The sequence below is a fragment of the Coloeus monedula genome (assembly GCF_965178545.1).
Source record: "Coloeus monedula genome assembly, chromosome: 21".
Classification (NCBI taxonomy): Eukaryota; Metazoa; Chordata; class Aves; order Passeriformes; family Corvidae; genus Coloeus; species Coloeus monedula.
The window spans coordinates 2,185,104-2,212,811 of NC_138801.1; the positions used below are offsets into that span (position 1 = coordinate 2,185,104).

The window sequence follows — 27,708 nt, forward strand, 5'->3', positions numbered from 1 at the left end:
TCTAAACATATCCACACATTGTTTGATGCAACCGAAATGCTTTTTTCCTTCAGACACAAATTTAAAGTCACTTTGATTTTGAAAAACTATTTTATTAAGGACAAACTGAATCTATTTTTTTGTTTGTTGGGGTTTTTTCTACCTCTGAAAATTATTTTATTAATGCAGCTGGCAGAAGGAAAGTGAAGACTGACACAAGGTTGAAATCCTATATTAAAAAATTCCGAAGTTTAGCAGTTCTGGCTTCCTCAGGAGGGGGCAATAACGTTTCAGTAAAGAATGACCTGCAATTAATTATTAACTGTGAGTGAAATGTATTGGTGGCATTTCAGCTCACCCACAGCAGAGGCTGTTTAACCCACCCTCATTAACATCTATGGTTTGCTGTTGTCCCAGACACAATGACTCTTTTAATATATTTTATTCTTTTGCTATTTTCTGGAACGACTTTTAGCCAAGAGAAAATGTAAGTAAAGCAAATACGGAATTTACTGGAAATGTTACTTGATTGTTGTCCTCTCTGTTGGGTAAATAAATCCAGAATTTAAGTAGAGCCAATACAAAGGGCACTTCCCAAATAGGATTTTAATTAGTGTCTTACAATAACCTGATTATCCTGTTTGCTTTAACGCTGTGTATGGAACTGAATTACAAAGGGAAGTAAGAAATCCGAAAGAAATATAGTTATTATTATCCTGTTATTGTTTTATATTGCATGTACAGATATATCCTTACAGCACCAAAGATCTTCCGAGCCGGGGCCTCTGAGAAAGTTGTAGTTCAAGCTTTTGGTTATGAGGAGGAATTTCCAGTCAATATTGCCCTAAAAAGCTTTCCAGATAAGCTCGCTCTGTATTCGTCTGCTCGGATTTCCTTAACTCCAGCCAACAAATTCCAAGATGCTGTAACTTTAACAGTAAGGAATTCAGACTTTTCTTACAGTCTTTTTATTATCACATTTAGTGGTAAGTGTTAAAAATGATTATGGTAAGTTTTCAGTTGTTTAAACTGGGGAGGGAAACCTAATGCCCCAATTTTTGGTCTGAAATTAAAATTTGGCTGAATAAAATCAGTGTAAAGGAACGACGCTGAAGTTAAACATAGAATCAAACTATTTTAGAAACATTACCATACTTGCATAACTTTAAAAATAAAGAGAGAGAATCAACTCAAAGTACCAGCCACAGCAGCAGCTTTGTTGTGGCCAGGATTCATCATGTGCTTAGATGGAAATCTGATAATTTGTACTGTTGTAACTCATAACTGGGCTTTGAACTTTGCTGGTTAATTCGGGGCATAAATAAAATGCAATATTTCAGAATATCTGTAGCTTAATACTGCAGACTATCAGCTATCATGTAAGCAAGAATAGATCTTGTGAGTGTTGATATTTTTATTTAATGATGCTCAACCACAGGACTGTAATTGCTTTTCAGTTCCTCTTTTCATCAAAAAATACTGTAGGAAAAAATACATTAAAACTATTTTAATAATCTTCAAAAACCTTTATTTCCTATCCCCCAGGTTCAACCAACAGATTTACCAAGAACAGATAATTCAGACAAGTATTTGTATTTGGAAGCTGTTTCTCCACATTTCACAAGATTTAAAAAAATTCCTGTTTCCTATGAGAATGGGTTTCTTTTTATTCACACAGACAAACCAATTTATACTCCTGATCAGTCAGGTAAATAATGCTTATTTCTCTTGGTTGGTATTTAATTTTTAAAATCTGCTGACTTTGCCAAGGAATTAAGATTTAAATGTTCTTTAAGCTCTTGGTTGTGTTGCATTGCCATAGACTGATATTTAATTCTTCAATCAGCAGAGTGTTATTTTGAAGTATTTGATCATACTGAAATCACTTCTCCCTGCCCTCCTCACCCTAAATGACTCATTTGTGGCACAAAGAGTGAAAGATTTTCCTGAGAATTTGTTTAAAATATTGGTGAATTTTTTGGTTGTTTTGATTTTGAGATTTGTTGCTATAATTCTTACAGTGAAAGTCCGAGTTTACTCTCTGAATGAAGAACTACGGCCAGCTCAGAGAGAGACTGTCCTGACTTTTGTGGTGAGTTGTAACTGAATTTAATATTATTATTTTTTAGCTCTAATAACAAATAAAGGTAGGTGGGTAGGTAGATGGGAAATCAGTATTGCAATCAATGTTTAATAAAACTCTTGGATGTTTTTGCAGATAGACAGAAATCTTTTAAAAGATTTAAAATTGACTTTGCAAAGTTGGATAGAGGTTTTCACGCCCCAGATCTGAAGTTGTTACAGAATACAAAAAAAAAAAAAAAAAAAATCTTTACTGTCTGGGAAAAAGATTTTTGAGGGAATTTTAGTACTCTATGGGTTTTATACTATTTGTTTCATTTAAGATATAAAAATAATCAGTATCTACTCTATTTTTAGCCTTTAACAATTGCCTGGTTATTGCAATATTTTTTTAGCTATTTTAAGCATAGCTTTTACTTGGTGGAACCAAGTTGTCAGAATTTTAGTCTGAGTCGTTTCTACAAATGTTTGTGTTTTTATGCTCTGAAACTCTTAAGAAAAATATGTTATGGCCAGCCTGCCTCTGAAAAATCACAGGAGGAAGATTCTCCTTTTGACAAGAACAATCTGTAACTGCTCATTCTTTCCTCTTATCATTTAAAGGATCCTGAAGGAGTAGAAGTGGATATTTTGGAAGAAAATGATTTTACTGGAATAGTTTCTTTTCCTGACTTCAAGATTCCTCCTAATCCTAAGTAGATTTATTTAATGCTTGTTTTTTTGTGAATTATTAACATAATAATGCCTTTTTATAGTGACTGTCATAGAGTGGCTTTGCATAGTGGGCATGACTCAAAACTTGGAGGTTTCTAACATTTCATATAGGGTGGAATCCTGATATAAATTGGGACCTTATATTCATCTTAAAGAACAGTGAGTGGTAGGCTTTTCATGATCAATTAAAAAAGAATATTAATGACAATTAAAGCTTTCTACTGTAGAGATATAAACGGTGACAAAGACATGGTGATTTCATATTTCATATGTATTTCATACAAATCACCACCATTTTTCCAGGAACAGCAGCATAAAAAAGAAATATCTCTTCAGTTCTCCTTTTAGTCTTGAGAGGGTGCTGAAGCATTGCTGAGATGGCAGAAGGATGATAGCAGGGGCTTGAGAAACTGGTTTATAACTGATTTTATTTCCACTGATTTTAATTTAGAATAAGTGTCAAATAATTGGTGATGTATCAAAGAGAATCTGCTCAAAGTAGGCATTGAACACGTGCAAAAATTTGGTGCAGAATTTTCTTCTCTGAGAGATTATTACCCTGAAATATTACTAAGCAGTAATAATAATTTTTTCCCTCATCATTAATTTTCTTCTTAAAAACTGCTTGATTATTAACATTTCATAGGTATGGAATTTGGAAGATTAAAGCCAAGTACAAGAAGGATTTTGTGACCTCAGCTGTGGCAAAATTTGAAGTTAAGGAGTACGGTAAGATGTGGCCATACTGTGAACCTGCATTTTTAGTATTTTCAGTAACTCAGACCCCTTGAAATGCCAGGATTCTTCAGTGGCTGAGCACCTGTGGCTTCATGGATAAAACACACCCAAGTGACCTTTTTTCTACTCCATTTGCAGCTATGCCAAGCTTTTCCATCGTCATCGAGCCGGAGAGTAACTTCATTAGTTCAGATAAATTTGAGAACTTCAGGATTGTTGTGAAAGCTAGGTAAGGAAATTGGGCTTGGAATTCTGAATATTTTGTGTCTCTTCTTTTACTTGAGGAATGATTCTCATGAGTCCAGAAGTTTCCTCTTTGCCTTCCTCAAGCAGCCCTTTCATCAAAATCCTTTCTGCTCTGTAAGAGATCTAAGTGACCCTTCTTAAAATTCTTCCAAAGTGATTATTTTTCAGCAGAAGTCTTCAAAATACACAGACATTTGTTTTCCATCTCTTGCCTAGGCAATTACTCTTCTTCAACAACAAATGCTTTACTGCAGCCATTAAAGTAATCTCAAAAGCATTTATATTGTTTTATTCTCAGCTATTTTTACAACAAAAAGCTTCCAAGTGCTGATGTTTTTCTTCGTTTTGGAATAATTGAAGAAAGTGAGAAAAGAATGATGCCTCAGGCAATGCATGTAACAAGGGTAAGAAGCAGCAAGTCAAGTCTGTGTAGAATTTATGTGGATAATTCAGGATTGATCCAATTCCATTGAAGTTTGTCCATTAAATTTGGTGAGAATGGGCCTCAAGTTGTAGTTTGCATCCCCAGCTCCCCAATGTGGCCTTTTCCTGTGTAATGCTGTCATCAGGGGCAGAGAAATGCACTTGGAAATGAAGCTCAGAGGCAGCATCTGAGACAATGTCATTTCCATCTGGTGTAATTACTCTCTTGGCCTAACTGTGTGATTAAAATTTCTATGAAATAACTTTAATGCTATCTATTACAAAATAAATGAAATCAAATGGAGACAAGCAGATCAAAATGATAATAGTTTCTTGTGGGGAGTCTGTTCTCCACTAATTATCCCCTTTCCTCATGTAGTGAAGATCTCTCTGTGTTATCCCTACCTCTTGCTGAGCCTGCACACAAACTTTGCTATATGTGCCATTGGTTGATTAATTTAAAATAAATTTAGGGAATAAATAATTCTTTTTAAAACATTTCCATCTTTGCTTTCCTCTGAAAATAGACAATGAACAGAAACCCATTGAATCTGCATGTAGCCTATGTATTATTTCTAAATTATCAACTATAAAGTGATGTTCTCAATTTCATTTCCAGATTGAAAATGGAGTTGCTAGGATCAATTTTAACAGTAAGAGAGCAGCAAGTTCTATAGGGTTTGACAGTCTGGAAGCACTGGATGGGTCATATTTATATATTGTGGCATCAGTGTTGGAGTCTACAGGTAAGTTGCTTTTTCTTTGCAATTTTTCTTAACATTTCTGCAAATGTGAACAGAACTAGAAAAGAAAATTCTTAGGATAACTTTCCTAACATCAGACTTTCTTTAATATTCAGTTTCTTCTTCCAAAAACTTGTAAGGAAGAACAGCCAATTCTCACTGTAAAAAATGGTTAGGGATTAAACTTGCTTTTGGCTATTTGTCACATGGGGTACCACGTTTTGTTAGGTGGCCTCAGTGGAGAAGTAGAGTTCGCTGGAGTCAGGTTTGCTGTCTCGCCTTACAAGCTGCGTTTGATTGCTACTCCTCTCTTTGTGAAGCCTGGACTTCCCTTCTTCATTAAGGTCAGTTCCCAGGAGCAGGCTGGTTGCACATTGCAATTTAAACCCCATAATGCATAAGCTTTGCCATTTTCTCTCTGTATCACTCTATGTCTGAACACTCTTTAATTTCCATTGACTAGTACATTTTGACTCCCTGTTGTAGAAGCAGCTGAGCAGCTTGGAAGCTTCTTCCTGCAAAATGTCACCATTTCTTTGTCCTGATGAACAGGTGCAGGTGAAAGACACCATGGACGACTTTGTGGGAAACATCCCTGTTACTGTCACTGCAAAATCACTTAGTGAGCAAATGGATGAGACTCAGTTGATATCAGAGGGTTCAGAATCTGGGAGAAGAAAAACAAGCATCAGTGATGGAACTGCCTTGTTTGTTGTTAATATCCCATCAAACAGCAAAATGTTGGAGTTTCAAGTGAGTTAGATTGTTCCATTAAATGATTTCTTTGAGGGTGTAATTATTTCTTTGAGGGTAAGGTCTTGATCTGGCTTTTATTAATCCCTCTGAACAACATATTGCAGAGTGATTTTAGTATTGTCTTTGCTTGTTTACTTAGGTATAATTCTGTACTCAGGCTATTCAGACATTTATTATCTTTCCAGGTAAAAACTGCAGATCCACGTCTTTCAGATGAAAACCAAGCAAGTAAAACCTACGAAGCAAAAGCTTATTCATCCCTGAGTCGGAGTTATCTCTATATCGACTGGGCTTCAAAACACAAAACCCTAGAAGTGGGGGATGTAATAAATATTAATGTATATCCACAGAGTCACTACATTGATAAAATACATCACTACAGCTATTTGGTAAGTAACAGATGTTTCTGCATAAAATATTGAATTGCAATTTAATATATATGGTCATGGATGAAAAACCTCAACAATCAAGAACTATCCTCAGCACAGAGTATGTGCAGCTCAGACAGCTGCTTCCTTTCAGATACAGTCTGTCAGCTTTTTAGGAAAAAAATAACAGTCTCATGTTTAAATTATTACTTTTAAATTCTCGTCTGACATTGACTGCGATTCAGGACAAGTAGTGTTGGTCTCATGAGCTATTTCAGAAGGTGAAATGTAGATGAAGGAAAAGAAGTGCAGAGGCAGCATTTCTTTTTAGTGGAAGATATAAATTCAAATAATTATTACATGTGAGAAATAGACTGAATATAAAATTTGACTTTTTTATTCTCCATTTTTTTTTTAAACCACAGATCACATCAAAAGGGAAGATAGTAAGCTTTGGAACTCAGGAGAGAATTAAGGATTTGGAATATGAGCATCTAACTTTTCAGATAACCCAAGAAATGGTTCCTTCAGCACGTCTTATTGTTTACTACATAGTCATGGGAGAAGAAGCTGCAGAGTTAGTGGCTGATTCAGTTTGGCTGAATGTGGAACAGAAATGTGGGAATAGCCTTGATGTGAGTAGCAAAATAGGCACTGATATTTGTGGGCTTGCATTCATTTTATGGTCAGATTTTATCTTGGATTTACACAAGCTCTTTCACACTTAACTTGTTGAAGTGTCTGCTTCAGCTGGATTGATTTTGGAACAATGTGCTTTCAAAATGACCAGTATTTGTTTTCAATTTATAGATTAAACTGCAGTCAAGCAAAGAGACACTGAAGCCAGCAGAGGTTGTATCACTCACCATGAAAACCCAGTCCAGCTCCTTTGTTGCTTTGTCAGCTCTGGACAAGGCAATATACGGAGTCACAGGAAGAAGGAGGAGAGCAATGGAAAAGGTGAGCTGGCAGCCATAAAAGGACATCAAGTTGCTCTTTGTTTCATGTTCACATTCAGTAACTGATACGTGTCACGCACTCAGTCAGCCTGAAAATGGGCAGAAGAGAATTCAAGGAAGAATGAAAGTTGCTGTTTTAAATCTACAGTTCAAAATTATTAAAAGAATTTGTTTACAGTCTTTTGAATTCCAGTAGAAGTAAATTGTGGTTTTAAAGGCAGATCTGAACTCTCTCATTAGAACCCCACTGACTTGGCCAAAACCAGGTTGCAGTGTTGGAGAGCTCCTTACTCAAGGAGCCATGGAGACCATGATCTCCTTCTTTGTTTTTGCCATAACCTTTCCAGGCTGTGTTCTGAAGGCATTCTGGTAGCATGGCATGTGTGTTTCTCCTCAGATAATGCTGCAGCTGGAGAAGAGTGACCTTGGCTGTGGGGCTGGGGGAGGACAGAACAACATCGCAGTGTTCCGAATGGCCGGGCTCACCTTTCTGACCAATGCAAACGCTGATGACTCAGAGGAAGCAGGTACATTCCTGTGGTCCAGGCATGGAATTGTGGGCTTCCTGAAATATTCTGTTGTCATTCTCAGTTATTATGTTGGAACTCAAGGGAATGCATATACTAATGATTTTTGAGGGAGGCAAGCATCTTGTGAATTAGCTACTGTCATCAAAATGAAAATACTTATATGTCATTAAAACAGCAAACAGAAAAAGTTTCACACATTTGGAATGTGATTTTATGGAATTATTTTTAAGAAGGCTATGCTTTTACAAGAGAAGTTCACATCATTTGTACTTTTTTTTTTTTGGACAGCTGAACCTTGCAATGAAGTGTTAAGAACCAAACGGTCTGACTTCAGGAACAAGATACGCGAAGAAGGTGTTAAAAATATTTTTAAGTATATCATTATGAAAACAAATCACATCCATTAGAAATCAAGTATCTGAATGTTTGCTTACTAATTTTAATGTATTTGAGAGAGAGAGACTGACAAATATGGACAATGACTTCAGAGAGGACCCCATTTATAAAGCCTTTCCGGGTTTAAGTTCACGTTGAAAATACAATGCAAAGTTTAAGCAATGTTTAGGATTTGAGCAACCTGGGCTTGTGGAAGATGTCCTTGCCCATGGCAGGGGGTGGAATGAGATGATCTTTAAGCTCCCAACTCAAATCTGTGATTCTTTGGTGTTTTCTTTTTCTGAAGAGGCATAACTGAAAATTCACAGTACTGTCCCATGACAATCTTTCCCAATCACCCCATGCCAGACCAAGCCTGTCAGAAAAGCCTTTGACTGATAAATTTTAAAATGTAATACAGCTCATCTTACCTAATTTATATTTTAAATTCAGATTAGTAATTATTAAGCATGTGTCACTAACTTTTCAAAAATAACAACTTCATCCTCAAAACTGTGTCTTCACTGAAATCCTGCAAACAAATAATTTGGAAATAAAAACTTCATCTCAAGGAAGTGAATTATTTTTATTTCAGTATCTAAATACCGAGATCCAGAAATCCGGCAGTGCTGCATGGCTGGAGTAAAGGCATATCCAGTCTCTGAGACCTGCAGGGACAGAGCTCAGAGAATTCAGAGAAACCAAAGATGCATTGCTGCATTCAAAAACTGCTGTGAATTTGCCAACAGGCTGCGGCTGGAAGAGCCAAATAAGCTCCTAATATTGGCCAGAATGCGTGAGTATGAGAGCTCTGGGTGTCCTGCTCCAGCAGAACAGGGGGAAAGAGGTGATGGAGTCTATTAACCCCTCCCTGGTACCTGTCAGGATTAGTCCAGACAGAATTTTACCAGTCTCCCAAGACTTGGTTGCATATCCCTGAAGAGGGGTAGGAGAGCAGTTCTTTATTCTGTTCAGCTCTCTATTCTGTTCACCCACATTTAGAACAACCAGAACAGCAATTAGAGAGTATTAGAGTAAACTTGAATGCTAAATTTGAATCCTTTGCCCAGGCCCAAGACAGCCAGTGGGTAACACCTCAGGAAAGATAAGTGGGAGTGTCAAATTCTTTCCATTGTCTCCCTATAATTGCTTGTTAACGAGGTGATCTGTCAGGATATTGGACAGGTATTCACATGTGTAAATGGATGAGGTGGAATTAACACAGATTTTTGACTGAGGGAATTCAGATACCTTTTTTCTTGTATCAGAGGTTTTCTTACTTGCATTATTTATATTCTTCAGATTTTGAGGCTCTCTTGGAACTGGATAAGGCACAAGTTCGTAGCTACTTCCCTGAAAGCTGGTTATGGGAAGTCCACCAAGTTTCTTCAAGGTACTGCCTTTCTCAAATCAGCTTTATAGAAAGGAAATGCTAAAACTGAGGTAAACTGGGTAACCTTAGTTGAAATGTGAGCTGCAATGCAGTCTTATCCAAACAAACTATTCCTGCCACGTTCCCCTCCATGCTCCATATGTTGTGTGGTGCCCAGATTGTTGAGCCACTTTTCCTTTCACTTTGGACCTTACTAAATACCAGCTTCTGGGAAATCAGCTAAAACCAGGTTTATTCAAACGAAAATCCAGAATTCCTGTTTTCTGGCTATGGTCTCAGAGCTTCCCTGAGTCTCTCTTAGAATGTTGCTGGTGATGAGCTGTTCTTTTAACGGGTGATGATTGGTAATGGATAACTGTAACAACACTTTTAACACAGGTCCAAGACTCTGTCTGTCACCTTGCCTGACTCACTGACCACCTGGGAAGTACAAGGTGTTGGTATTTCAGATAAAGGTAGGTACTGCAACCCTATTAGCTTGGAGCTAAAGAATCAGGAAGCTTTGTAGACCCTCTCATTCAGTTTGACATTCATGTTCTAAAATGTTCACTTTCTGGTTCATAGACAGGAAAAGAAAACAAGAATGTGTATTTTAGGGAAAGTAAATTACTTCATGTCATGTTGTGAGTGTCAGTGGCTGGGAAAACAAAACCTGTCTTGTGTATGACAGTGGCTGATAGTAAATGAGTAAGAAGAAGAAAAAATATTGAGTAACTCTTCCCTGGAAAACTTTACATTGTCCTGCTACCTGTAGCTCAGGGACTTGAGATTTTCCAACAGATTTGGTAATCCAAGCAGAGAACTTCTTTGGGAAGAAGAAACCCAAAGAACCTGATATGTCAGCAGGGGTGTGAGGAGTGGGAGAGAGCAGCTTGCATCAGGAAGTAAAAGCTGGGGCACTTTTAAAAAGCTTGGATTGTTCAAAGTGTACACTGAAAAATGATAAATCATCATTAAAGTATGTCAAGACCTTCTCAAACTTGTTTATCAGAAGGGTGGATAAGACACTCTGCTTTTATGTTTTTAATTCTCTTAGGTATTTGTGCTGCTGCACCTTTGGAAATCCAGGTTATGAAGGATATCTTCCTGAGCATTTATGTTCCTTATTCCGTGGTACGAGGGGAGCAAATTGAGTTAAAAGGATCCGTTTATAACCATAAAGCCTCTGCAATTAAGGTAATTTGTGTTAATGAGTTCTGTGAAAGGATTATAATAATAATAAATTAAAAAAGCATTTTTCCTGTGAATATCTAGTATAAACAGATCCTTGGATCAGATTTCTCCAGTCCTTAAGCCAGTGTTACGTATTGCGAACAGAGAAGTAGCATTACAGTAACAGAATGCTCATTACAGGATTTCAGTGGCTTTGATATTTCTCTGGTGTCATACCTGCCATGGAAATGAAACATTAAAAACTTTCCACGTTTCAGTTCTGTGTTAAAATAGCAGCTGGAAATGGAATCTGTACTTTTGGAGATTCTGCAAGTGCTGGATCGGGGATGCAGAGCTGTAAATTAAAGAATCTGGACGGTGGTTCTTCCTCAGCAATTACATTCCGGATACTCCCACTGGAATTGGGTCTTCACACTGTCAATTTTACATTGCTGACCCCCAGGAACAGTGAAATTGTAGTTAAAACTTTACGTGTCATGGTAAGAACAAAAAATCGGAATGTTTTTAGCTTTTTTTTAATTTTCAAATCGGGTTCAATTGAGTCAATATGGAAATTTTGCTCTGTTTTAATATTATCACACAGTGTCCTTGAATTCATTGAGGTGTGTGCGGTGGAAAATGATTGACTGAGCATTTGAGCACTCTCATTTTTAAACCTTGATTATAAGACCTGTCAGAAAGATTACATGTATAAAAAGATAGATTAGAACTTTGTAAGCAAGGAGAATACTTTATTCTGAATTGATTGGTTTGGATTTTCACTGAAACACAATTTTTGGTAATTTTTTCCTTTCCTAAGGTTTTATTTAAATCTTTTGTTAAATTTTCTCAAGAACTGTATGAGCTAGAACACTAACTGAAATTCATGTGGGACAGCTGTACAACAGTTAAGTCAAACTCAACTGCAGAAAAAGAAGGCAAAAATACTGTGGGTTTAACCTGTTGTTTCATCCTATTTGATTAAGCAAAAATGTTTCCATTTTCTACCTCTTGCCTCATAATGATTCCAGCCAGAAGGCATTAAGAAAGAACGTCATGCAGGTTTCACTTTGGATCCACAGGGTGTTTATGGTAAGAGAACTGATGATGTGTCTTTGTGTTATTTTTTCATATTCTTGATTCTTGATAATCAAGTTTTTCATAATATGAAAAAATTGGAATTTCTCCTTCCTGAGATATTGTAAATATATCATTTCCCAATGATTTCCTGCCCTTGGCTTAGGGAAACTTGGATTAATTTCTTAAAGGAATCTTTATCTTTTAGTGTGATATGATTGTAAGCTTTTCTCAGCAGGTGCTTTATTAATGGAAATAGAATATGTTGTCATTTAACCAAAGAAACCACAAAGTTCAGGTCTAGATCACTTTTTTTTTGGTAACAAAAGAAAGATAGAGTTTGCACCTGTTCCTTTTCAAAGATTGATGTTGTTTGCATGTGCATTTGGGAATATTTCTAGTTTTCAAATTTTGGTTGCTGAATTCTCAGTTGTAATCTTCAATCTGGCAATTACAGCTGAATCATCTGTTGATTTAGACTGTGCAGTATGATACATGTACATATGTATACATCTTCAATTACAGGTTCAATCAAGAGACGACAAGAATTTCGATACAAAGTCCCACTAGATCTGGTCCCTAAAACACAAATTGACAGAAGTGTCAGTGTAAAAGGTAAATTGAAACTTTCAGTGCACTGCATATGCACTTTCTATATATATATGTGTGTCCTTTTCCTCTTATTTTGTATTAAATTAATCTAATTTCTTCCTAGGTTCTTTTTCTTTTGAGAGAAGGCTTTGTAGGTGCCCTTTTTGTGTAGAAATTTAAGCACTTCATAAAGAATGGCTGCTCATAAGTGTCAGTCAGATTCTGCCCTTGGATTTGCTTCCACGATCTGTTGTTCAAATCAATTTGGGGGTTTTTCCTTCCACAGGACATCTTATGGGTGAAGTGATTGCCACGATCCTGAGTCCCAGTGGCCTGCAGATGCTGACCAGCCTGCCCAAGGGCAGTGCAGAGGCTGAGCTCATGAGCACTGCCCCAGTATTTTACGTGTTCCGCTACCTGGAAGAGTCGGATAAGTGGCATTTACTGGGCCCTGAGACCTTGAGGTCAAGAACTCAGATGAGGAGGAAGATGAAAGAAGGTAGAAAAATCTGCTGCTGCTCTTGCTTCAGGGTTGTAGAGGTCCATAACCTTTGCTGAGTGAGAGGGGTGATACATCTGAGGGAGCAAACATAATTCTCAGAACTTTCTTTGCGCCTGATGTATCCCTTAGGAATTGTGAGCATCTTGTCATTCAGGAATGCTGACTACTCCTACAGCATGTGGAAGAATGGGCAAGCTAGCACATGGTGAGTTAAAAGGGGTTTGGGGTTGGAAAAAGGCTTATCTCACTCCTTTGCTTTCATAATTTTAGTAACCACCAGACAAGAACATGAGGGTAGATTTAATCTCTGCTTGGTACTCTTAATATTATCTTTTGATTCCTTGCTTTCACTTGCCAAATCTTTTCTTAGTGTCCATAATTCACGCCATGACAACCAAGATGGGTTTGGGATGTAATGAGTTCATACCCTAAAACACGGGAGTTGATCCTGGTTTAAAATGATTTCAGTAATTACTGCCCATTTGTTAAGCTAAGTTTGAAATTAGTCCTGTTTATTCCTTTGAACTGTGGGAGTGTGTAGGGTACAGAATCCTAAACAGTGCAAATTTGTGTCTGCCCTCTGCAGTGTGGGAGTACCTGCCAATCTAAACAAACAGGATCTGTTTGCTTTCCTTGGCAGGTTGACAGCTTTTGCTTTAAGGGTTCTTGGACAAGTTAATCAATACATTGATCTCGATCAAAAGTCTATTTGTGATTCCCTTCTGTGGCTGATTGATAACTGTCAGATGCCAGATGGGTCATTCAATGACTTTTCAAACTACCAACCAGTGAAACTACAGGTATGAAACCCAAACTTTTTCTGTGCTCAGACAGTAAAAGCTGAAGGCACCAGGAGATAAAGTGTTTTAGCAGTGCAAGATATTTTAGGCTGGATTTCATCAAAACACCCATTCAAGACAAATTTTCTCTTTAGTCTAAATTCATTTAAGGCACAGCACAATCTTGCAAACCTTTCTGGTTTCCCACATAAAGTAGCTGCTTGCCACTCTTAATATTTAGAAAAAGAATATTTAGAATAGTCCTGCTTTGTGAATAACTTCATATATTTTGGTTTCTTTTTTACAAAGAAGCTGTTGCCTTCCAAAGAGTCAATGTATTTTCAGGTTTAATTAAACTGATTGTTTTTACAGGAATTTCTATTTGCTTCCACACCTAAACAGTGAAAATTCTATTTATTTAAATGAACTTTAATTTCTGTTTAATTATTTTTATTATTTGGTTTTTGTAGGGTACATTACCTCGAGAAGCTAAAGAAAAATCTTTGTATCTCACAGCATTTTGTATTATTGGAATTGACAAGTCAATTAAAATATGTCCTACTCAGGTAAACATTATTTTTATTTCTGCCAGTGGACATGTTCTGGGCTTCTAGTTTCTTCCCTTTTCTTTGACATTTGTTTAAATAAATCAAGAGGTTGTTTTCAGTTTCACAGTTTCATTTGCTTTGTTAGTCTTTGTCTTTCAGAGTTAGCAAAAGAACAAGGAACTTCTGGATTTATTATAAGATATTGTGGAAGACATTATATATCATTATAGCCTTGAGAGAGAGGATGTGTTTCTCTAAGGGTCAGTCTGATGGGTGTAAGCTGTAACCTGTTCCTCTTTTCAGAAAATCCACGATGCTAAGAGCAGAGCAGGGGATTATTTGGTGCAGAATGTGCAGCTGGCCCAGAGCCCCTTCACCATGGCCATCACCTCGTACGCCCTGGCCCTGGTGGACCTCAACGACAACTCGGCACGGGCGGCGTTCTCTGCCCTGAAGAAGGAGGCCTTTGTCATAGGTACTGTTCAGTTCTCACTCTTCCTGACCAGCACTGTCCCCATCAGCTGCTCTGCATCACATCTGTGCTCATCACTTTATAAACATCAGCTTTTTAGCATAGGAGAAGTTGATTTCTGTCCCCTGTTAGGTGCAGAGTGAATTCCTCCTCATCTCCTGGCCCTGAGTGGGCCGTACCTGACTTTGTGTAGCAGAGCTGCTGCTGTGCTTCCATCTGAACCCTTTTCTCCCCCTGCAGGTGACCCTCCCATCTATAGGTTTTGGAAAGATGCTTTCAAAACACAAGACCAGCCAGCCCCCAGCTCTGTCACTGCACAAATGGTTGAAACCACAGCCTATGCCTTGCTCACTACTTTGCTAAGAGGGGATGAAAACTATGCCAAGCCCATCATCAAATGGCTCTCTGAAGAACAGAGATATGGGGGAGGATTTTATTCCACACAGGTGGGCTCTTAGATATTCTGTCCTCATTCTGCAAGTACCAAAATCTGAAACATTTTTTCCCATCCCTGGAAATTCAAGGCCAGATAGGATGAAGCTGAGCAACCTGGTCTAGTGGGAGGTGTCCCTGCCCACAGCAGGGTTGGAATGAGAGGGGCTTAAAGGTCCCTTCCAACCCAAACAGTTCTATGATTCTGTGAGATGAACATTTTAAGAGGATAATATAATTAAATGACCACACTGCCAGCATCAGAGTGCTGTGTATGGGATTAGTATCAAGTGACTCCATTGCCATGATATTCTTGGTCTCTGGGAAATCTCTTCATTATCATAAACTGAAATTTTATAAATAGAATCTCTGAAGTTAATTCTTTATCATTGATTTCTGACAGGACACTATTAATGCCCTTGAGGCCTTGACTGAATATTCCCTTCTTGTCAAACGGCTGAATTTGGACATGGATGTTAAAGTATCCTACAAAAACGGAGGATCCCTAAACTTATTTAAACTGACAGAAAACAATTTTGTGGGAAGAACTGTGACAGTGAGTGAATAACATTGCTTCTAAAAAGGGAAACCAGAATCCTTAGCATCCTGGTAAATACTTATTTGAGCTTTGAAATAGCTACTAAAGTAGCTATTTTTTGTTATAACAAACAGGTAATAATTTGGTATGGAAAATGTTTAAGGTCTTTGTTTATCTGCTGTATTTAATATATTTGAATGTTCACTTAAATTTAATATTTCTGCAGAATCTGTTATGTTTTTGAAATGTAAGCAAGACAAGCAGATCAGCTGACCTGAATTGTTGCTAATTGTTGCTAAAATTTATTATGAATGTGTGACTTCTTGTTTCTCCCCAATCCTTTAGGCACCTTTGCAAGATGACCTATATGTGAGCACTGGCAGCAGCACTGGCATAGCTACAGTAAATGTAAGTATGCAACCAGGGGTTTTTTAATAGAATTTCTCTTTTCTTAATATGGTGTGGTTTTGCTCAAGAACTCCCCATTTCTTTCTGTGCTGATAATTTATTTCCTCTGCTTTGCTGTTTTTTTTATATTACCAATAAACCAGACTTGTTTGTGTTCTTCACAGTGTGAGTTTTTACAGTTTTATCCCAGTTTTGAGGATTGTTTGATGCTGCTGCTGTTTTGTCTGATTTATTTGTACGTGTGCAGGTGAGGACAGTGTATAACATCCTTGGTACTTCTGAAGAGTCCTGTAACTTTGAACTGAAGATTGTTCCAAAGAGAGATGATGGTAAAGGGTTAATATAATTTTAAATGTTACTATTCAGGTCAGTGCAAGGGAAGGAGGGAAAAAAAGTCCCATTTTTTATGAGTGTTTTTTATTAAGAAAAAAAGAAATTCTTCCACTTTCTAAATGCAAAACTGGAAAAGAAATTGCTAAAAGCTTTTTTAGCCCTGTTTGAAACTATTGCCTTTTTGTGAATAGAATTAATATCTAATTTATTTCTGTTAGGTGCATTTTTAGTCATTTATGGAAAAGTTTTTACAATTGGTGGAGTGAGAAGAAAGAAATATGATGTGGGGTGGGATGGTGACAGTTAATTCTACAAAGTACTGAACATTCTGGTGCAGTTACTGCAGGGTATAGAACCACATTCTGAACTTTTGCCATGAAATGGTTTTAATAATATAAACACACAATAAACTACATTAAACTTTTAAGGTGTTGTTTCACCTGAGTTACCAAAGAAGTAAATGCTCTTTGCTTGTGGCTAGACAATGAGTTCCTGTAAAAATAACCATCAAGACAATTTAAAGAATTACCTTCCAATTATGCAAATGCTTTGTGAGAATTCTGGATTGCTGCTTTTGAAGAGTTATAAAATTCCTTCTTTGGCTCTACTTGATACAAACAGGTCGCATAAGACAAGATGGGGAACCCCTGGGGCACCTGGAGGCTTGTGCGAAGTAAGTGCAGCTGAGGGTTTGTTTATTAATAATTCCACCAGCTCTCCTGATCTTTTCTTTCTGTTTCTCCACTGTTATGTACATGTGTAAACAGAATTAGAGCCAAAGGGCATGATCTCTGTGGGAAGGAGCCTTCAAGTTATATTTGGGTTCTGCTGGAACATAAGCATTAAAGGCCTCTTCGTGCATGATATTGGCATAAATCTGAATTGATTCATCTGGGCTATTTTGCTTCATTATGAGTTTACTGTGGCCTCATTGTTGACAGAATTTTCCTTAGGTTTTTCTGGGATCACATTCAAATATGTCTCTTTCGTTTCAGTTATAATTAACTGGCTTTAATCTATTTCAGGTACAGGCCCAGTGCGAGGGAGCCCCGGTCGGGGTCTGCTCATGCTGTGATGGACATAGGGCTGGTCAGTGGAGTGGAAGCCAATCCAGAGGATTTATCTACTGCAAGTATTGAAGAATGGTTTTTCTCTTACTGGCTTTATATGACAGAGCTGTAGTATTTACTGTTCATCTTTTTCTGTGCCCTGCAGCTTGCAAGTGGAGTTGATCAGTTGATAGCAGATTATGAGATAAAAGATGGGCATGTTCTCCTGCAGATAGACTCTGTATGTTACCCCTTTCCTAACTGTAAGCACTGCTTTTACGCTTTGGAATAATTTTGCTTCCTCTAGAGCTCCTTAATTCATGTGTCTTTCAAACAGGTGCCAGCTCATAAGTTCCTGTGTGTTGGCTTCCGGATCAGTGAGCTTTTCCGGGTCGGAATGCTGAATCCTGCCACCTTCACTGTGTATGAATATCATGCACCAGGTATGTGTTCCAGCTACTCACATCCCTGTTTGCCTTTTAGCTCTTTATTCCTCCTGAAGGACTGCATTTTTCCTTCTGTAATGGCTTTTTAATCCACCTTATTTGAAGCTCAGGTGACTTTTTACTTGCCAAGTTTCAGTGTTGACATCTTGGACTTTGATTTTCTACATGTATTTGTTGTTTCTTTCTGGATCTCCTAGATAAAAGATGCACTATACTTTATAACCCCTATGGAAATGAAAAACTTGTGAGATTGTGTGAAGGAGATGAATGCAAATGCATGGAAGGTAAGCTTTATTTGAAGATGTTTTTTCATTTTACTTGGTGGGAAAATGCAGTGTAGTGCTTTGAACAAAATCACGCTAAACATAAGGAAAAAATCCTTATAAGAACACAACTGTTTCCTCTCCACATTTTGTATTTAAAAAAATAAATTAGAAAACCCCAAGTGTGCAGTGTGATCATGGAAGTCTGACTTGATTAACTCAGGTGTTTGAGGGTGTTATTTTGTGTTTCAAATATTCAGTGTTCCAGCATGCAATCCCATACTTACAGTGTTGCTCAGTTAGTGATCCCAAACAGGTAGAGATCCATGTTTTCTTTGGGGGACATGTGCTGACATTCTCTTACCTCTGCCTTTCCCTTTCTCCTCGTAGCTGAGTGTGGTAAAGTCCAGGAGAGACTCGACCGGTCGATAAGTGCTGAGAGCAGGAGAGAGGCTGCCTGCCAGAGGGACACTGCATATGGTAATGGGGGGGCTCCACTGCCTGCTTCCTCTGCTCTGAAATGTTTGTTTGCTCTGTTTGCTGCTGCTGCAAAGCATCTTGCTCAAATTAGAGCTGTAGTGATTAGAAATTCAGTGTGGTTGCCAGTGGCATAGAGTAAGGAAGGTGACAAACTGGAGCAGAGAAAGGTGAGCTCTACCCACAGCTTCCCTCAGATTAAGCATGGGTAGAACTTGCCAGTGTTTTCTGCCCCTATAACCATCATATTCCCAGAAATCAGTGTTGTAAAGGGACACAATATTCTCCTTCTGAGCATCTGTAAGACATTCAGGATGTGTTGGAGGAACAAGGAATAACCGGATTCTGGTTTGTGTCGTTGTGCAGTTTATAAAGTGAACATCTTATCTCGCAGTGAAGAAGGGTTTTTTGTGAAGTATTCTGCAACTCTGCTGGATCTCTATAAAAGGGGTGAGTGTCCTGTTCCATTTTTCTGCCCCTGGGAGAAAGGATGTCGTAATGTTCTTGGGTTCTCACTGTGGCACAAGTGGATGCTCATAGGTCCTGTGGAACTGAAGGTGATATTCACTCCTTTTTCCTCTGAGTTTAAGCATCCAATATATCCTTAAAATTACTATAATATAAAATTATTTAATGTCCACAAGGCTTATTTGCCATTCAGATTTAATTGCAAAATCTTTCACAAGAGACATGTTCTGTATCATTGAATTTTTCTGTTACAGAATAGTGGCAAAGAGATCCCTTGGCTGTGGAGTGCTGTAGAACATTTTAGTGTTTTCTATCTAATACATGAGTTACTGGAAATTCTTTTTGTGAAATTGTCCATTCTTGATTCTTTCTTTCTTTGTTTTTTTTTTTTTACTTCAGGACAGGCTTTTGCTCAAAAAAATAATGAAATAACCTTTGTTAAAAAGAAGACCTGCACAGATGTTGACTTGAGCCCAGGAGAGCAGTATTTGATCATGGGAAAAGAAGCCTTAAAGATAAGCATTGGTTACAGTTTCAAGTAAGTCATTTACCACCAAGATATGATGAGATGTAATCTTGAAGTGCTTGTATGCAATAATTCTTGTGTGGTACAGAACTGATTTAATTTTGAAAGTACTCAAGCAACCCTCGCACAATGTGTTATCAGATGTGTCACCTAAAGCTGGATCACGAACACAAAGCAAGCACTTACATATTGTAATTTTTTCTCTCTTTGACGTTTTCCTTCCCAAATCTTAGCAGCAAGTGATCATTTTCTGTTGTCTTCTTAGATTCCAGTACCCTTTGGACTCCAGCACTTGGATTGAGTGGTGGCCTTCAAATGCAGCCTGTACATCCTGTCGGGAGTTTCTGAACACAATGGATGATTTTGCTGAAGATCTCCTCATCAGTGGCTGTTGATTCACTTTGACAGTTTTTAAATCAAAAATCCAGATCAAATCTCATTGAAAAGAAGATAAATCCTCACCTATTTATTAATTCTTTTTGAACTGAACACTCATTAATAGTTATCTTGAAAAATTATCTTTGCATGTATTTTATAGCAGTGTTATTACAAGAGAGTAATGTTCAAATATGGTTTTTAAGCTTGGATGAGAGAATAACACAGAATGGTGCAAAGACATTTGAAGTTAAAAGAAGTGGATTGATTGTAAAAACAAACATGAAAAGTCCTGTCTTGTCACTCAATCCCCTGTCTTATCTGAACATAAATATATGCAGCCACTTTGTAAGCTCTCTGTGAAAGAAACTTTATCCCTTAGGTTTTCCTTTTGTACTCTTTTTTTGAATTCCTGCATTTCAATTCCTGACAGTAACTGATGCTGGTTTTATGCTCTGCTTTCTTGTTTAAAAAAAAAAACCCAAACAAAATTCTTCAATCATATGTGTGCCTTTCATTATTTGTGTTTTAAGACACAGTCAACTGAATCAACATCTCCTGTAACTTAGGTGGATTAAAACAAATGTTACTTTGCATTTGATGACTGAATTTGACAGTTAAAAACCTTGCCTTGCCTCCAGGAAAGTGGAAGATGAAGGGCCAATTTTCCTGCTCACAGCTCCTGGCACAAATCAACTTGGTTCCCAGTAAAACTGAGGAGAGAGTTTGATACAAAGTACAGTTGCACACATTTTTATTTATATTGAAGAGTTGCCCAAAAGCAGCACGTCCAAGAACTTTAAAATTACTGTTTTCCCTCTCCCTTAGGAATATCTTGATCCAGAACATTTAAGATGTGGAAAGAAGATAGTCAGAGATGATGCAACTTTTAATTTTGGCTCAGTGAGTAATTGACTTTTTTTTTAATGCTCCAAACTTTCTAAGAAGCACAAGAAGCTCACACTGTGTCCAGTAATAACTGGATATAAATTAAAATTGCAGGGAGAAGTACAGGGAAATGCTCAGTGAGGTTGTCTAGACAGGCCACCTGTAAACATTTCTGCTTCTGAACTGGTGACTGTGTATTGTGAGACCTAATTATCTCTTTAAATGACAAGGAGCATGTCTTGTTTTCACAGGTGACTTGTGACATTTAAGTTCTATCGATTTTCAGTGAGCCAGACTACAAAAAGGCTCCTAAGGACCAGAAACCTGATTTAAAAATAACACATAAAAATGCTGCTCTTAAGTATCAAATTGCAGTCACTAGTTTAAAAAAATTCTTTAATCTTATTTGTTGTGTCTCTGTTTCTGCCTGGAATTAACTATCCAATATATCACTGAGATCAGTAAAATATTTGAAATACATGTATTTAAATGGGAACATTTCTACAGATATTTAGCCATGTGTGGGATGGAGGGGTGTACCGACACCAGTGTCAGGAAGATTTACCTTCCCCACATGCCATGGCTTGAGTTTCACAGCAAAACCATGTGGGGGAAAGGTGTATCCGTGTCTTCATCTGCTTCCACATGCAGGTTATGTTGGCAGATTTCCATAGGGCCTCGTTAGCAGGACAAGAGAAGATGACATGGGAGTGATTTTAGAACTCAGTGCCACGCTAACCTCAGTGCCTCGTGGTCGGAGAGTTCTGAGGCACTAAAGAGCTCCCAGGATTAATCCCAGCAAACATGGAAATACTTGGAATAATCACTGCTTAGGTGACTCATCTGTATTATGAAATGGAAATTATTTCAGAATACATTCTGTACTTCCAAGCTTGCTGTGGATTCTGGACATCAGAGCGGTGCTTTTCCCTCTGAATTGTACACAGTGTTTTTCTGTTCCTTGCTTGTTTATGTGTGCAATGTGCAAGTCTCCAAATGTTCCAGCCTTTGAATCCCCAGCCAATAGCTGTACTGCTTCCAGAAAAACTTGCATTTCCCTGCCCCACTCCTGCAGTGTTCCCAAAGGCCAGGCAGCCTCTGGTGTGAGGTGACTGCTCTGCCTCCATGGTAATGAAGCGGCCCAGAGAGCTGAGTGCTGCAGCCCACATTGATCCTCACTTTTCCAAGAATACGGATGACTGACCTTGCCTGCACAGATTATCTCTGAAAGCAGGACCCACTAAGGGCAATTAAATAAGTTTGGGCATTATACTTTTATTCCTTTTTCATATATTTCCCTTTGAATAAGAAAACTCACCAGATGCCATTCGAATGTGATTCTCCCTGGATACTCTTGGCAGGCCCGAGTTGGTTGAATTCCAGGGATTATAACAAGTCTAAAGGTTAATGTTATGTTATCCTTTAGTTCTTTTAAAAATATCTATTTCTGTACATTTACATTTCTATTTTACTGGCTTTTAGATAGCTAAGCATCACAAAATGAACTAGTTTCTCTTTTCATTGCAACCAGAAATTAATCTCAATGACCCAAGCTGGTAAGTGACTTGAATAGCCCAAATTCCACCCTGTTATGCACAGTGACACATGAAACTCACACTTTGGTCTGGGCTGAAAGCTGCTGGGCTGTGCCAAAGAGCTGTGACTAATTTGGGCAGAGAGCCAAAGGGTGCCTTTCTCTGGCCATTGTTTCCCAAGCAGGGAAGAAGTGATTTTGTGTGTATAATTTTTGGGACATGCCACAAGCCCTAGGTAGCCTTACTCAGGCAAGTGCTCTGTCAAAAATGCTTTGGAATTAGGAATACCCAGCAATTTTAGAAGAAGAATGGTAAATCCCTGTTGCAGGTTAATGTTACTACTTTTTAATACCTCCATAGTGACTGTCATAGTTCTTTCTTGGCTGACCTGAGCACATGTATTAAATACCAGGTGGAAGAGAAGAATGCTCCCATGAGCTAGGAGGGTGCAAGTCCAAGTTACCACATAATTTTTATTTGGTTATGATGCTGCACTCTCATCTGAAATTATCTGGAAGGGGAGAAATATTCACTTCATCACAGTGAGTTTGTTCAGTTCATGTGGGCAATGCAAAGCCAGAATATGACACCAAAATTCTTTTTTATCTTTGCACAGAAGTGAGGATGTTCAGTGTAGGGACAGACTCTCTTCTGAGTAAAGAGCTAGAGCAATACAAAATCCTTGAATAAAATCCTTAGTAAGATTCCTTTCAAGTTCAAAACTCCTTTAATAAATAATCTCAAACACCCATTTCCACAAGCAAAGAGTTGTGGAATCAGCTGGCAGAGGGCTGTAGATCCATTTAGAGAAGGGGTGTGCAAGAGATGAGTGAACAACACACAGCAAGGAAATCCTGTTTTGATTTTGAGTGAAGATTATTCTGTAATTTAAAAAATTGCTGTCTGAGAGCTGCCAGTTTGGTGTTCATCCACGGTGGGTTGTCTCACTTGACCCCTACCTACAGAGGCTTATTTTCAGTCAATGTAAATGGTAATGTTTAGACATGTCTCCCAGCAAAATGTGTTCTTAATCTCCTGCTGAATTCTTACATCAGAACACACAGAAATTTGGCATGGCTGTCAGTTATTTTCCAGTAAAACACCCACCTTATAGGAGTTACATATGCTTTCAATTTTTAGGATATTTAATAATGTTTTCATCTCTAATTAGGAGAAATATCTGGGTTTGGCTCTTTCATTCTCCTGGGAACTAAGAGTTTGGTTTTGCCAGTTGCTGGATCATTACAAAATTCCAGTCCTTGTGTTAAATTTTGCTTTTCAAGTTCTGAATGAACTTGGAATTTGGATACATGTTTAAGCAGCAACCGATTTCCTGGAAAATACTAAACTGAATTAAACACCACAACTCTCATAAAAAGAACATTCAAGTGTAGAAAACAATAGCAGAGAAATCCTGAGTAAATCTTTCTCTATTCAACCCTTTCTTTTCTATCCCAGGAAATATTTGTTATACACAGGGGCTTATGTATAAAATAGTTATATTTACCCACATTCCTAGCTAGAAGTCACGAAATGCAGATTATTCCTAAGGTGCTGTGGCTCAGACTATAGTTCCTTTGTTTATTTGCTACTTGACAACTAAAAAGGCAATTTCTTTTACAAGCAAAGTAAACAAAAAGTTATATTTGATGCACTTTAAATCAGCTGAGATATTAAACCCCCAAAATTGGGCTTTACAGTGGAAAATCTATTTTCTCTTAACGGCAGCAGCCCCACTGGTGCCAGTTTAAAGGACTCCAGAGCACACAGAGGTTCAGAGCTGGGTTTAGTGCTCTGAGGCTGCTTCCAAGGAGCCCTGACATGGACTTGAATTGTCTAATTTGGCTTTACAAGAGGAGCCTCCACAGCACATTCTTTCCACTGGCTGTTCTGTGTTCCCTGCAGTTTGTACCATGAGGAGCACATCCTCAGCTAGAACAAATCAGTGCTGTTGCAATCATTTTGAAGGAGCTATACTTGATATCTAGAGCTGCAGAGACAGGATTTCTTCAATTGCAGCACAAAAAGCCAATGGGAAAATTGCTTTCCAAAGAGGAAATATGTCAGGAACACCTCACACATCCCCACTCGAGGAGATTCACGTTGCACTGTGCCAGTTTGTACCTGCTGAAAGGTGATTTGCAATCTTTAGACATAAACTGAGGTGTTGGTGACAGATTGGGCCTAAATGGCAGCTGTGACTGAAGTCATTCCTTTACTGCATGGCTGAGTTGTCTGTCTCTGCCAGGGTCTGATTAGCCAGGTTTCCTTCATTATTTATAAAAAGCAATATGCCATAAAAATGTCATTTTCACTGCCTAAATCATCAAATTTTCCATTAAAACCTTCTGCTGGAAGGTCCTAGAGAATATTCATCCCCAGGCTCTGACAGGGAGGTAGAAATGGGCATTCATTTCCAGCAGTAGTGTAATTCCAAAAGTTTGGAGTCACCAATCTATTAAAGGGTGGCTTTTTTCTAAGCTTCTGTTTTGGTCAGGAATCTCAAAAACAAGGTAGGATCAAAAGCTTCCTATGGAACCATGAGGGATCAAATTAATCTGTGACATAATTTAGCAGGATTCTATGGATTTATAGCAGAAACTGGGGGGATGTATCTAAACCTACATGAGCTGCTGTGTAGTCCCTGTCCCGTGTCCTTGCTGATCCTGCCAATCCCCATGCCCAGCTCTCACCTGGGATTAGTCCCAGCCCAGAAACACTTCCCAGGAGAGTCACTGGGCTTTGAAGATATTCATGATAAGAAAAACTGTTAAATATGGCTTTAGAGAACCAGATTTAGGAAATGCTGGATTTCCTTCCAGTGCGTATCTTGCCCCAGGGAAACCCAGGCTTTGCTTGTGAAACCTCGCCACAGTTCCGGACTGCTGCCCTCCAAAGCCAGGCTGTGCTGTGGTTTCTTCCAGGCTTCCATTGCTCCTGACCCTGGACAGATGGGAGCATTCCCTGTGTGCCTCCTTCACTGGCTTTGGGGTTTCAACACCCAGTTTATGATTCAGATGTTGGATGTGGAGCTACAAGTTTTGTTTCCTTGGCTGGATTCCAAGGACGCTCCTGGGAACATGTCTGGGATTTTGGGCTTTTGGAGTCCCATCACTGGCACAGCTGCCAAGAGGTTTGGCCTCAGGAGGGGGCTCTTTTTATTCAGGAGTTTAAACATTTACCTGTTTCCCCTGCTCAGAATAGACCTGTTACTCTTTACACCTGCTTTCCCCACTTCCAACTTTACTTTTTCATTCAGGCTCCTCCTATGCTCAAAATTTATTTTCCTTTCTCCTTGAGAGTCCTCCTTAAAAGCATCTTGGTTTGTGAACACTCTGAGTTTTCTTTCTTATTGCAGCAGTGTTTTGGTGAGGGCTTTGTTTTCTCATTACAATATCTGTAAAGAGAATTTTGTTTTCCTCTTGTGAAACCTCAGATAACACTTGGAACTTCTGTGTTACCTGGGTGTGTTGCCTGTAAAATACAGGTACAAATAGACATGCCAGTGGTGGTGTGGAAATTACTCAGGATTATGAATCACGCTGAAAAAATACTATTGGAGAGCTGAGCCTGATGCTATTAGTCATTCTGCAATAGCAAAAGGAATTATGGTGTCAGTGGAAGAGAGATGCAAGTTAGTGCAAAGTCAGTCTCTTTCTGCTTCTGTCATGTGGAAAACATCTTCTAAACGTCTTTATTTTTTTACTGTTATTAGCAAAATGAGCAACTTCTGAAAGGGTTAAAGGAGATTTACCATAACCTTCACTCTCCCCTCAGTTCTTGTCATTTATGAGAATTAATGAAGACATTAAATAAATCTGATGTTTCCTTTTTCTGTTTCCACTAATTAGTCCCAGTCAATCAATGGAATATCCACATTTTCCCAGCTGGTTTAGAGTCAAAAGATACTGAATCTGAACTTGTTTTTTCATGTCACATCCAGAGCTTTGGAAGAGTGTTTTGGCAGGCTTCCCTGTGGGCACAGCTCCCATTCCCAGAGTTCTCTCCAAAGCATTAAGAATGGAAATAAGCAGCTCAGAATTTTCCAGTTTAGCTCAGGCTCTGTGTACTTTAAGAGAAACAGAAGCACAACCACAAGTACAGCAAAACCCTTCATGTGGCCGGGCTGCAGCGGAGAGCTGAGCTTCAGCTGGGGAAACTGGCACAAACTGGTCCATGCTGGGCCCACACATGGCACCCCACGTTTGTCCTGGTGTGGGGGGACAGTGGCTGAGGCACGATTCCACCAGGAAGCCTCTTAATGTAACGAAGATCTGCGTGGTGGCCTAAAGTCAGAGGCAGGCTCAGAAACCTCTCAATGATTTACTCTGAAATACTCCTGCTTGTAGAAAACCATCAAGGCCACTGACAGAGAGAAACACTTTCATTTTCTCTCTCCTCTTCAGGGTGATTCCTTGGCTTGTGGAAACTGCTTTAGTGACTGAAATAAGGCACACAGATATACATATATACATGCATATACGTATATATAGTGTCTGTTTCTGGGTGCTTTTCTCCTGTCCAATGCTGAAGAAGTGCTCCAGAGCATCTATTCTTTGGAGGAAAAAATTCCTAGGACAATATTATCTTACAGACAACATGATCTGGGAAAAATCTTGGGGCCGAGCAGGGATAAAGAAGATAAAATTGATTCCTGATGTCTCTTTGAGGATTACAGTCCAGCTCTTATGAAACTTAGTGGGAAACTTTCCTTCTCTTGTAATGAGAGCTGGGCTGGTCCTCAGGGTATCACTGCAACAAAGCAGAGCTACAACTGGTAGTAGGCAGAGACAGATAAAACTGAAACATGTAAAAAGATTTTATTAGAGATGAGAGATTGAATTGTGGCAAAGCTGTCAAGTTCAGTGAGGATAACAATATATCAAATTTAATGATTCTTCTTTCTTTAATCTTGAATTGATGAAATCTTGCAGACACTCTGCTCCATTCATAAAATAAGTAATAATGTGGAAGTTACAGAACTCCTTCATATCAGAGCTCTGGATAGGCAGGAATCCTGACTTGAAGCACACAACTCCAGTTCCTAGAAGTACTGAATCTCATGGGCACTGGATTTGCTTTTACTAGCAAATTTTCCTTCCTGCCTTCTACCCATTTTTCAGGTTTTCCTGGAACAAGTGCACATTTCCAGCTAATTTATACTAATTGAAAATTAAGTTTCCATAGAATGAGACATCCCTATCTTAAACATCTCTCTGAAATGCAGTTCTCATTTTGACTACAGCCTTAAAAACCCAGAGCATCTGAGCCTAAATTCCATTTTAAGTGTCCTATGAAATCTGTTGCATTAAAAATCCAAGACCTTGGCTTACTTTTAAAAGGTAATATTAAATATGTTAATATATTCTCTTATGCACTTTTTCCCTAGGATATAAAACAGTCATTCCCCTTAAATAGTAACACAGTGCCCTGCAATGCTGAGCACTGGTGGAATGGCTCTACAATAAAGTCAAGCTTCAAATTTTAATCTCTCCCTGAGCCACATCCTGTTTTCAGTTAACTGATCTCATATGGGGGAAATT

General features: G+C 38.4%; 1 protein-coding gene across 1 annotated transcript; it reads left to right on the forward strand.

Annotated features, from left to right (window-relative positions):
* Positions 1-401: 401 nt before the first annotated feature.
* Positions 402-19,762, forward strand: C5 (complement C5; the record flags this gene model as incomplete). Its single annotated transcript, XM_082295431.1, has 41 exons — positions 402-466; positions 724-916; positions 1,525-1,687; positions 2,001-2,071; positions 2,665-2,756; positions 3,422-3,504; positions 3,652-3,742; positions 4,058-4,163; positions 4,802-4,928; positions 5,154-5,269; positions 5,478-5,678; positions 5,867-6,070; positions 6,475-6,684; positions 6,860-7,009; positions 7,406-7,535; positions 7,827-7,892; positions 8,509-8,709; positions 9,216-9,306; positions 9,685-9,761; positions 10,343-10,482; positions 10,737-10,958; positions 11,490-11,550; positions 12,061-12,150; positions 12,413-12,625; positions 12,758-12,833; positions 13,269-13,428; positions 13,878-13,973; positions 14,259-14,430; positions 14,668-14,873; positions 15,263-15,415; positions 15,743-15,805; positions 16,053-16,134; positions 16,760-16,811; positions 17,164-17,266; positions 17,354-17,428; positions 17,525-17,630; positions 17,831-17,917; positions 18,287-18,376; positions 18,740-18,823; positions 19,241-19,379; positions 19,633-19,762. 41 exons carry the CDS (start codon positions 402-404, stop codon positions 19,760-19,762), a joined length of 5,037 nt encoding a protein of 1,678 aa, XP_082151557.1.
* Between the last annotated feature and the right edge of the window lie 7,946 nt (positions 19,763-27,708).